The sequence below is a fragment of the Schistocerca americana genome, chromosome 7 (genome assembly GCF_021461395.2).
Source record: "Schistocerca americana isolate TAMUIC-IGC-003095 chromosome 7, iqSchAmer2.1, whole genome shotgun sequence".
NCBI lineage: Eukaryota > Metazoa > Arthropoda > Insecta > Orthoptera > Acrididae > Schistocerca > Schistocerca americana.
The window spans coordinates 289948421-289960570 of record NC_060125.1 but is presented as its reverse complement, the minus strand read 5'-3'; the positions used below and the strand labels follow the sequence as shown (position 1 = coordinate 289960570).

The window sequence follows — 12150 nt, the reverse complement described above, 5'->3', positions numbered from 1 at the left end:
TGGCCGCTTTTTCGCGGAGGTTTCAAGCTCCGCCCATTACCCCCCTGCCTTTCTTCCCAGGAAAGAGGCAGAAGAGGCTCGGCGACCTTCCTTCCACTCGCTGAATCTGGAAACTTATAATGTCCCCTTTACTATGCGGGAACTCGAACGTGCGCTTGCACTGTCCCGATCCTCTGCTCCGGGGCCAGATGCCATTCACGTTCAGATGCTGGCACACCTTTCTCCGGCGGGCAAAAGCTTCCTTCTTCGTACCTACAATCGCGTCTGGACCGAAGGTCAAGTCCCCATGCGTTGGCGTGACGCCGTTGTTGTTCCTATACCCAAACCCGGGAAGGATAGACACCTTCCTTCTAGTTACCGCCCCATTTCTCTTACAAGCTGTGTCTGTAAGGTGATGGAGCGCATGGTTAATGCTCGGTTAGTCTGGATTCTTGAATCTCGACGGCTACTTACTAATGTCCAATGCGGCTTTCGTCGCCGCCGCTCCGCTGTTGACCACCTTGTGACCTTGTCGACATTCATCATGAACAACTTATTGCGAAGGCGCCAAACGGTAGCCGTGTTTTCGACTTGGAGAAGGCTTATGCGACCTGTTGGAGAGGAGGTATCCTCCGCACTATGCACAGGTGGGGCCTACGCGGTCGCCTGCCCCTTTTTATTGATTCCTTTTTAACGGATCGAAAGTTTAGGGTACGTGTGGGTTCCGTATTGTCCGACGTCTTCCTCCAGGAGAACGGCCTCTGGGCTCCGTCTTGAGCGTAGCCCTTTTTGCCATCGCGATCAATCCAATTATGGATTGCATTCCACCTCATGTCTCCGGATCTCTCTTTGTCGATGACTTCGCGATCTATTGCAGTGCCCAGAGAACATGCCTCCTGGAGCGCTGCCTTCAGCGTTGTCTAGACAGCCTCTACTCATGGAGCATGGCAAATGGCTTCCGGTTCTCTGAAGAGAAGACGGTTTGTATCAACTTTTGGCGATATAAAGCGTTCCATCCGCCATCCTTACATCTCGGTCCCGTTGTTCTCCCATTCGTGGACACAACTAAGTTTCTAGGGCTCACGTTGGACAGGAAACTGTGTTGGTCTCCACATGTCTCTTACTTAGCGGCCCGTTGTACACGTTCCCTTAATGTCCTCAGAGTTCTTAGCGGTTCATCTTGGGGAGCGGATCGCACTGTCCTGCTTCGCTTGTATCGGTCCATAGTCCGATCGAAGCTGGATTATGGGAGCTTCGTCTACTCATCCGCTCGGCCATCCCTCTTACACTGGCTCAACTCCATCCACCATCGGGGGATACGTCTTGCGACCGGAGCCTTCTACACTAGTCCTGTCGAGAGCCTTTATGCTGAAGCTGCCGAGTTACCATTGACCTACCGGCGCGACGTACTGCTGTGTCGGTATGCCTGCCGGCTGTTGTCTATGCCCGACCACCCCTCTTACAAGTCCTTCTTCGCCGATTCTCTCGACCGTCAGTACGGGTTGTATGTGTCTGCCCTGCTGCCCCCCCGGAGTCCGTTTCCGTCGCCTGCTTCGACAATTGGATTTTGTCCTCCCTACCACCTTCAGAGAGGGAGAGAGCCCGACACCACCTTGGCTCCAGGCTCCGGTTCATATTTATCTCGACCTCAGCTCACTCCCGAAGGAGGATACTCCGGCTGCAGTGTATTGCTCACGGTTTGTCGAACTTCGTGCTTGACTTGCCGGTCACACCTTTATTTACACTGATGGCTCCAAAACTGACGATGATGTCGGCTGTGCCTTTGTCGTCGGGGCCGCCACCTTTAAATACCGGCTCCTCGACCAATGTTCCAGCTTTACGGCCGAGCTTTTTGCTCTCCATCAGGCCGTTCAGTATGCCCGCCGCCACCGCCATTCATCGTATGTACTCTGCTCTGACTCACTCAGTGCTCTTCAGAGCCTTGGAGCTCCCTATCCGGTACATCCCTTGATTCAACGGATACAGCAGTCCCTCCATTCTTTCACTGATAATGGTGGTTTTGTCAGCTTTCTGTGGGTTCCCGGACATGTAGGAGTGCCTGGGAATGAGGCTGCGGATGCTGCAGCCAAGGCTGCAGTCCTCCTGCCTCGGCCAGCCTCCCATTGTGTCCCGTCATCTGACGTTCGTGGGGATGTATGTAAGAGGCTTGTGTCGTTGTGGTGGGATGCTTGGTCATCCCTCCAAGCAAACAAGCTCCGGGCAGTAAAACCGCTCCCAACTGCTTGGACAACATCCTCCCGACCATCTTTGCGCGAGGAGGTCGTCTTGACCAGGTTGCGGATTGAGCATTGCCGGTTTAGCCACCGCTACCTGCTCTCCGGTGACCCAGCCCTGCAGTGCCCTTATGGTCAGGCATTAACAGTGCGCCATGTTTTATTGTTGTGTCCCCGTTTTAGTCAATTTCGTGTTGTCCTGTCCCTGCCATCTACTTTACCGGATGTTTTAGCTGATGACGCTCGAGCAGCTGCTCGTATTCTGCGTTTTATAACTTTAACTGGCTTGTCCAAAGACATTTAACCTTTTTACTTACTTTATCTGCATCTTTGTCAGGTACTTCTGGTGTCCCCCCCCATCCCCTTGAGTTTTACCGGATTCCATGTGCTCTACCAACAGTGACTGGGCGCTAATGACCTCAGCAGTTGAGCGCCCTTAAACCCAAAAAAAAAAAAAAAAAAAAAAAAAAATCAGCACACATAGTTTCACTATATGCTAGTGAACGTATTTTGGCATCTTTAAAGGAGAATGTTTCCATTGCGAATAAGTGTTAGCAGGTCTCCAACATACATTATTATCGACTGCATGGCCTGCATGACAGCTTACAGTTCCCAGGTTTGTGCTTGACACGTCATTTACTTCTAGTCCTGCGTTAGCTCTATATCCATTCTCCTGGAGATGCTAGTTCCACAGCATAAAGAAGCAAGATTATTCTGCGGAGTTACTGGAGGCAAACTGGAGTTGGTGGTCTTTACTTATAGAGCCCGAGAGCAGTAATTTAGGCCACATTGACACACTGAACATAGAGGTGTCTTGTGGCAGCTTGGGGCTCAGTTCTAAATATGTAGCTATTGTTACACTCTAGTGTGTCCCAATGGAAGCTATAGAATACAATTGTAATTGTCGTAATTTGCAACAGTTTTCTCATTTCAGGATGCTAAAATGATTTTTTGTCCACCATAGGCTCTCAGAAAATGTTATACAGATGAGATTTATTACTTCACGTAGTACATTCCTAACCGGATCCGGCCTGTGGCCATTTTAAAATGCAGCTGCATCAGAAAAACGTGTCTCGTTGCATTTAAAAAATTACAATGACAGAAATTTCACCGACGTTACTGTATTTGAAAGTAGTCACACGAGGAATCTGGTGAGTAGCGTACTACGTGATGCCACGAAGTTGCCTAGCATAGAAATTTGTAGCAGCAAACCATAGGGAGAACAGTGCTATTTTGATTCAGAAATTGCTTCGAGGCAGTGAATCCACAAATGAGTAAATTAATTTTGTTAAGTTGTTTTCAAATGTGATTTTAGGGCTTGAAATTTCAAGAGGCACAGTGAAGGTAAAACAGAAACAAATACGTTCTAAGCCAATCAATCACAATGTTTCCATGGTCTAACGATTGTTCCGAGCAGAAGCTATAACATTAATATTACATGAAACTTCCTGGGAGATTAAAATTGTGTGCCGGACCGTGACTCGAACTCGGGACCTTTGCCTTTCGTGGGCAAGTGCTCTATCAACTGAGCTACCCAAGCATGACTCACGCCCCGTCCTCACAGATTTACTTCTGCCAGTATCTCGTCTCCTGCCGTCCAAACTCTGTGAGGACGTGGCGTGAGTCGTGCTTGGGTAGCTCAGTTGGTAGAGCACTTGCCTGCGAAAGGCAAAGGTCCCGAGTTCGAGTCTCGGTCCAGCTCACAGTTTTAATCTGCCAGGAAGTTTCATATCAGCGCACGCTCCGCTGCAGACTGAAAATCTCATTCTCTTAATATTACATAATTAAATATATTTTATGAACTATAGTAGTGCTGAATTATAATTGGTACAAAAAGAATACATGTCGATACGCATTCTTCTACATTAATCCGTATCCACATATCTACACATGCTCTCTGGATGAACTTACAATGGTTTCAAACAAAATAAGCCACAAGAGGATACCTCGGTACAAACAGTGAAGGACCCACTACAATGTCTCCCTTCCCCTTCCCTAAAAATTTAAAAATCTCAGATTCTCAAATCGAACTCACCGCGGTCCTGTCACACTGACATAAGTATCTATTTGAAGAGAATAAGAGTATGTTACGGATACTGATTAGTACGACATTCTCCCCAGGTTAATTCCATGACATCTCAAAATTGTTTCACGCTTCAACGCTTTTCACTGGGTACCTGAGAATGAATATACCTCTTGTTTCTAAAAGTAGCACTGCACCTTCAGTTCTGTACTTTCAGTTCGAATAAGCTTTTTTTAAATTTTTTTTCGTGTTACCAGCTCTTGTCAAGAACTTTATATAATATTTGACGTTTCTTCCCGTACTATTTGAGACAGGAATGCTCTACCAGTGTCATCACATATTCTCATAGTCCAATAACTTTGTCGTGTTTCCAGTTACGAAATTATGGGATTGGATCAACGTTAGTGGGTCCTACATCGCAACCATAAGGATCCACACACAGCAGTACAATTATGCACACAGTTTCCAGCCTTTGTATGGGCCCCCATTTTTAAGTGATTTCCACTGTCTGATCAAAAGTATCCGGACACAACTAAGTAATGCGGAATTCAGCACTAGATGTCACGAGCCGCGGGCATGGTCAGTATTATCGGAGACGAGGAAGATCGCAATGTCAGGAGAGGAAGAGTAACAGTAGACGGATCGGTCTGGAGAGCTCATTGATTTCAGACGTTGACTAATCATTGGATAACGCCTGTGCAGCAAGTCCATTAGGAACATTTCTAGCCTTAGGAAGCTGCCCAGGTGGACTGTCAGTAATGTGATCTTGAAGTGGAAACGCGAAACAGCAACCACAGATAAACCAAGATCAGACAGACCTCTGTACGTACCGAGACTGTCGATCTTTGGAGAGGATGACTTAAATGAACCTATTGACTTAAATGAACCTATTCCTCTTACATGTGATCAGAAGAAGGCATCACTCGTGAGTGCCAAGGTGTTACCAGTAGTCCAGATAGGACGAGTGCTACGAAGAGAAAGTTAAAAAGAATGGGGCCCACAGTAGAGCAACTCCTCATGAAACGTATATTTCTGTAGTCAATGTTAAGCGACAGTTCAGTTGATGTAAGGAGCAACACCCCAGGACAGTGAATGACTACTGGAGACGAGTGGTTTGGAGAGATCAGTAACTCTATAGCCTGTAGCAATCCGGTGAAAGGGTCTGGATTTGGCGAATGCCTGCACAAATCAAATTTCCGTCAAGCATAGTGTCAACACCTAAAGCACGAAGAAGTTTCTGTAATGGTATAGGGGTGTTTCTCATGGCTAGCACGCGGTCCCCGTATTGAGTTTAATTACGCGCTAAATGATATGTAAGAATTTTCCCAAGCTGTGTAGTGCATACAGCAGAAGAACAGTTCAGAGAATGTGATGTTGGCATGACTAGACTCCCTGTTTTGCAAAAATTGACATAATTTCCTTGGAGATAGAGTCTACAATCACTGGATTTAAAAAATATTTACTATCGAGACGTATCATAAATGTCTTTTAATGCAGCCTGTTATAAAGCAGCATCTGTGAGTCAATGGTTCCTGGACAATTACCTCCCTGAAATTGGTTGAACTGCCTGGGGCCCTGACATGAACCCCAAGGATCGCTTTTGGGATGACTTGGGACGTCGACTTCCCTCCAGACACCAGCCTCCAACATCATTACCTTCTGTATCTTCCACTCTTGAGGAAGAATGAGTTGCCATTCCTTCACAGACGTTCATACACCTCATTAAAAGTGTCGCTAGCAGAATTCAGGCCATCACAAAGACGGAGAAAGTACACACACCTTTAGTAATATTAACTAACAGGTATCAGTTAATTATCTAGTTGCAAGTTGCATAGATCATTCGAATGAGTCTTTTATAGAAATACATCTAACCATTTCGTAGAAAACGTGAATCAGTTTACCGGATACGTATTATTTTTAGGGTTCCGTTCCCAGTCTGTAGAGACAGAACACTTACAGGACTAGTTTGTTGTCCGCCTGTCTATCAGGCTGTCCGTCTGACTTGACGACACGTTTTCCATGGAATGGGTAGTTGTATCAATTTGACATTTACGTCACATACTAAGGACTACAGTACCGTGGTAGTGTAAAACACTTAAGCTTGAAAGTCAGTGCAGTCATATGACACGGCCATTTATGTCACAGTTTTCACACTCGCAAACTCATTCATCAAAACCTACAGGTTACTTCCCGTTAGCACAGAGCCGTGACACTTGGCTAATAGCTTCAGTAAAGTAAAAAATCGGAAAATTTTTAATTTGTGGTTGTGGTTGTTGTTGTTGTTGTTGTTGTGGTCTTCAGTGCTGAGACTTGTTTGATGCAGCTCTCCATGCTACTCTATCCTGTGCAAGCCTCTTCATCTCCCAATACCTACCGCAACCTACATCCTTCTGAATCTGCTTAATGTATTCATCTATTGGTCTCCCTCTATGGTTTTTACCCTCTACGCTGCCCTCAAATACTAAATTGGTGATCCCTTGATGCCTCAGAACATGTCCTACCAACCGGTCCCTTCTTCTAGTCAAATTGTGCCACAAACTTCTCCACAATTCTATTCAATACTTCTTCATTAGTTATGTGATCTACCCATCTAATCTTCAGCATGCTTCTGTAGCACCACATTTCAAAAGCTTCTGTTCTCTTCTTGTCCATACTATTTATCGTCCATGTTTCACTTCCATACATGGCTACACTCCATACAAATTCTTTCAGAAATGACTTCCTGACACTTAAATCTATACTCGATGTTAACAAATTTCTCTTCTTCAGAAACGCTTTCCTTGCCATTGCCAGTCTACATTTTATATCCTCTCTACTTCGACCATCATCAGTTATTTTGCTCCCCAAATAGCAGAACTCCTTTACTACTTTAAGTGTCTCATTTCCTAATCTAATTCCCTCAGCATCACCCGAATTAATTCGACTACATTCCATTATCCTCGGTTTGCTTTTGTAGATGTTCATCTTATATCCTCCTTTCAAAACACTATCCATTCCGTTCAACTGCTCTTGCAAGTCCTTTGCTGTCTCTAACAGAATTACAATGTCGTCGACGAACCTCAAAGTTCTTTTTTCTTCTCCATGGATTTTAATACCTACTCCGAATTTTCCTTTTGTTTCCTTCACTGCTTGCTCAATATACAGATTGAATAACATCGGGGATAGGCTACAACCCTGTCTCACTCCCTTCCCAACCACTGCTACCCTTTCATGCCCCTCGATTCTTATAACTGACATCTGGTTTCTGTACAAATTGTAAATAGCCTTTCGCTCCCTGTATTTTACCCCTGCCACCTTTAGAATTTGAAAGAGAGTATTCCAGTCAACATTGTCAAAAGCTTTCTCAAAGTCTACAAATGCTAGAAACGTAGGTTTGCCCTTCCTTAATCTAGCTTCTAAGATGAGTCGTAGGGTCAGTATTGCCTCACGTGTTGCAACATTTCTACGGAATCCAAACTGATCTTCCCCGAGGTCGGCTTCTACTAGTTTTTCCATTCTTCTGCAAAGAATTCACGTTAGTATTTTGCAGCTGTGACTTATTAAACTGATAGTTCGGTAATTTTCACGTCTGTCAACACCTGCTTTCTTTGAGATTGGAATTATTATATTCTTCTTGAAGTCTGAATTTGTGGTTATCAGATGAAAAAAGAAATGTATACTCTATGGTCTATCTTCTCTTGCATTAAATACGTACATCTTCTCTTGCTGCATCAACTGAATCATTTAATCATATTTTTGCTGCTACATTTAGAAAGTGACTGTTAAAGCTACTCAAGCCAGTGGATTATCAGTCACAGATTCGTCATTTAGTTTAATTGTGGTATCTTGAACACTGAGTGCTTGACAATCACAGGGACAATATTCCATATAGTATTAATCATATTATCTGCGTTATTTATTTCTGTCAGGACTTGTATACTTATATACACCTCAATGACTTTCCTTAGAATGCTAAAGAATTTTATCGTGAAAGGGACGTAGCGTCAGGCCTTGACTTAAATGAACCTATTCCTCTCACGTCAGATTTTAATTCCCTTATTTACACTAGGCTTACTTGTTTTTTAACCGATATTCTGGATAACGTTTTAGGAAAGCAACTTTCGAATATTGACACAAATTTACTGTGGAACAAACTTAATTTTACATTGACATATCTTCCTATATATAGCTCACTCAGTACCGTCTCTATTATCTCACTCTTAAAGAATTGTATCCTGTTCTCACTAATAAGCCTCACTGCCTTATATGAACCTGGCTCAGGTTGTAAGGTGTCATAATGTATATTTCCATTAAATGTCCGCCATGATCAGATAGTACATTAACAACTGGGTACACAATAATTTTTTCAGCCTCAGCATTGTGTATGAATATGTCATCATTCCATGTCCTACTACTTTGTTGCACACGAGTTGGAAAACTAGATTAAAACACCCAGTTGATGATCTAGTATAGGTTTCCTGCTCGTCTCTCTTAATAAATCTACACTGAAATCCACACAAACCTTTGTTTCTTCTTATCTGATACGTAGCTCAATAAGGCATCTAGATTGTTCAGAAATAGCTGAAAGTTTCCTAAAGGATATCTGTAGGCTGTTACAATTATCAGAGGAGTGTGTTGCAGTAACACTCACGAGCATGTGCTTCTAGGTTCTGACCGAAATAAAAACCATTTATTTCAATATTTCAGACTTTGTGTCCGACTTGTACGTCTGTGACAAACAACTACTACTTTTCTCGCGTTAACTCTACACGAAAGCAATGCTAGAGTGTAATCCCTGATACTGAACTTCTCCATCCCTGTCGTTATAAGGTGTTGAGACAGGCGCAGAACATTTATCTTTTTTTCAGCTCTCTAGTGTTCTGACGAAACAAATTAATTTTAATTTTCTAGGAGCTATTACATATATTATGGTCTTGTTCTGTTCTAACGTCTGTCTCTAACCTGAAGCTAATCAAAGAAATTTGCTCCTTTGACTCCAGAACTATAGAGATTTTGTCTCGTGTGCTTGTAGCCCCCCTTACACTTCCTGCAAGATGCTCGGTTAATCTTCCCTTCCCCTTCCTCTTCCCCTTCCCCACCCCCTCCCCTTCCTATTGAGGCGCAGGCCGTGATTTGTGTATCCACATTTCCGAATTACACCAACGTACATGGCACAGATATGAGACTTCACTTATTTCAGTCATAAGCAATGCGCACAGCTCTTTGTTAAAACGGTTGACAGCTGTGTTAACTCAGAGTTTGTCATGGTGCTGTAAAACCTCGTCAGATCACACACGACTGTTCGCTGTTGCTTCTCCTGTATGCTGCAGATCATCTTTGATGCTATACTCTAAATCGGTAGCCAGGCTGTTTCCTCCTCCTCCTACTCCATCAAAACCTCTGACCCGATGGTTGTGACCCCGTATTTTACGCCTAGCTTTTCCTTAAGCAATTAGTCCACGTCTCTCCCCTGATTGCTGCCTAACATTAAAACTCTTTCCTTTTTACTTTACTTTACTAACGACCTAGCCTTAGAGTCTACTACATCCTACTTACAAGGGAACCTCCCCATCGCACCCTCATCAGATATAGTTATAAGTTTTTCAATGTAATTTCTGAGGTTTTCTCCTTTTGCGTATTACTTCTCACCTACTCCAAAGTTCCCACTATCTCTTTCTCCCTTCAACATATCTAATTCACAATATGCCACTTACAATTCTGCCTGAAGGGCACTAGTCTTTCTTCCCTTTTCCACAGTTTTTTTGTGTGTCTACTACATAATTCACAAATCCGTAGAAGATCCTCATCTGACATCTCATTGGTTTCACCCCAGTGAAACATTAACCCACTACTCTGACACGTTTGTCCCATACCAATTAACCTACGACAAAATCCACAGCTGTCACAAATTATGCTACCCTTACAGCAAATTAAACTATATCAAATAGTACGTCATAAAATGCTGTTCAGGCTAATTCGGACGTAGACTAACATACGACTTGTTGTTCTGAGAGCGCCAGTGGCTGAGTACTGTTGCTCGGATACTTTATCAGGACCACTAAAAGCTAGTGTCACTATGGCACGACAAAAGCATGATGTGAATAACTTACACAGTATTTTGTAGGCTGCCTGTTATTACGGATTTATCTCCCATATGCGTCAGAATTCTTCTTGTATTTTGGAAAACGAGCACATTGTGAAGAGTCATTAATAGTAATACTTTCCAGGAACATCGGATTTCTTCGGTATCAACCATTACACTTCAGTACTCACGGCATCAGGTGACGCTGGAACCATACCGTCAAAGGACCACGATGCTGGCGTCATCAACTACGGCGACGACTCTTACCCCCACGGCGCTTCTAGCTGGCTCAGGGTAAGACATCTTCAACGATGAGTTGTTGTACATTTTACTTCGTTACATGGAAAGTGAGCCCTTCATGTTTCTATGTCTCGACCGATGGATTCTTTGGTGTCATGGAAGACATGTAACAACTGTGATCCTAGTATTCAATTCCCAAAGAAAGTCAGTGGCGAATGTTAAGCGTCCTCTTAGAAAAATTAATGAATTACTGTGCTGATAAACCCTTACATTATTTGATTTTCAGCCGGCCGAAGTGGCCATGCGGTTAAAGGCGCTGCAGTCTGGAACCGCAAGACCGCTACGGTCGCAGGTTCGAATCCTGCCTCGGGCATGGATATTTGTGATGTCCTTAGGTTAGTTAGGTTTAACTAGTTCTAAGTTCTAGGGGACTAATGACCTCAGCAGTTGAGTCCCATAGTGCTCAGAGCCATTTGAGCCATTTGATTTTCAAACAGCTGAGCAGAACTGAACGTACTCAGACGTTTCGCTCTTTCCCTATTCTGATCAACACTAAACTGACACACAATATTTTTAGCGCAACGCAATCTGACTTTCAATAATCCCTACAAAAAATGGCCCTGACTAACGTTAACCTATACCTTTCACAAGTCACTTACCTCACAAAAATCTTCGTTACTCGAACTATTGCGATACAGCGAGCGCCAATACTGCCAGCTAAATAAAAGATTCTAACTACTGGAGGCACTAACTACTGATAGGGACAGTTAGCAAATGAAAGCTTTTCATAGAGAACAAACAACGTATTTACCTTAATAGGGTTCAAAAGTCATATCTATATCAGTCCATGATATCCAATATTACAAATTTACTGTCTCTGTCCAGATCATCCGCTCTCAAAACACCGCCATCTCACTCCCCACATCCACCACTGCTGGCGGCTCACCTCCAACTGCGCAACGCTACGCGCTGTTAACATATAGCTGCCCAACGCTACGATAGCAAACAACAATGCAAACCAGCCACAGCAGATACACACAGCACAGCCAGTGATTTTCATACAGAGCGCTACGTGGCGTTACCAATATAAAAACCTAAACAGCCTACTTACAAATGTCACTCCAGTTGTCTTAAAAAGAATGATTTGCACTAATATTACATTTTCTTGTTGTTTCCTTTTATAACACTATTAAGTTTATTTATTTCTTTATTAATATTGTATATGTATTTATTTAGTTTCGAGAAAAGGAGGATTTTGAGTTAGCGCTAGCATACTGTTTACCGAGATGGGTCAGTATGTAGAAGAAAATTTAGCATGGTTTTTTCAGAAAATATAATTTCAGCATTCACCTTAATCGACTTGGGAAAAACAATAGAAAAATTGTATTTGGATTGAGTGGTAGCAGGCATCGTCTGCGAGTGGAATAGCGACCTTAAGAAATACAGTTTTGGGGTAGCTACAAGCCGCTTACAGTTGTCTTTTTTTTACCAGTCTGTTTCATCAGATGCGAATATCTTCAGAAATGTAGCAGCCAACGGCCACGTGCTAAATTTACCTGTTTATGCAAAGCGGCAGCGTCAGATATTTGTACACAGCCAAACGCTTACAATGT

At 43.3% G+C, this 12150-nt stretch overlaps 1 protein-coding gene across 1 annotated transcript in view; it reads left to right on the top strand.

The window, feature by feature from the left end:
• The window catches only part of LOC124622882 (myrosinase 1-like), a 96067-nt gene that overhangs the window by 60137 nt on the left and 23780 nt on the right, over nt 1–12150 (top strand). Inside the window, exon 8 of the mRNA XM_047148675.1 lies at nt 10443–10591. Coding sequence (XP_047004631.1) covers nt 10443–10591 — 149 coding nt within the window. The remainder of the gene's footprint in view (nt 1–10442; nt 10592–12150) is intronic.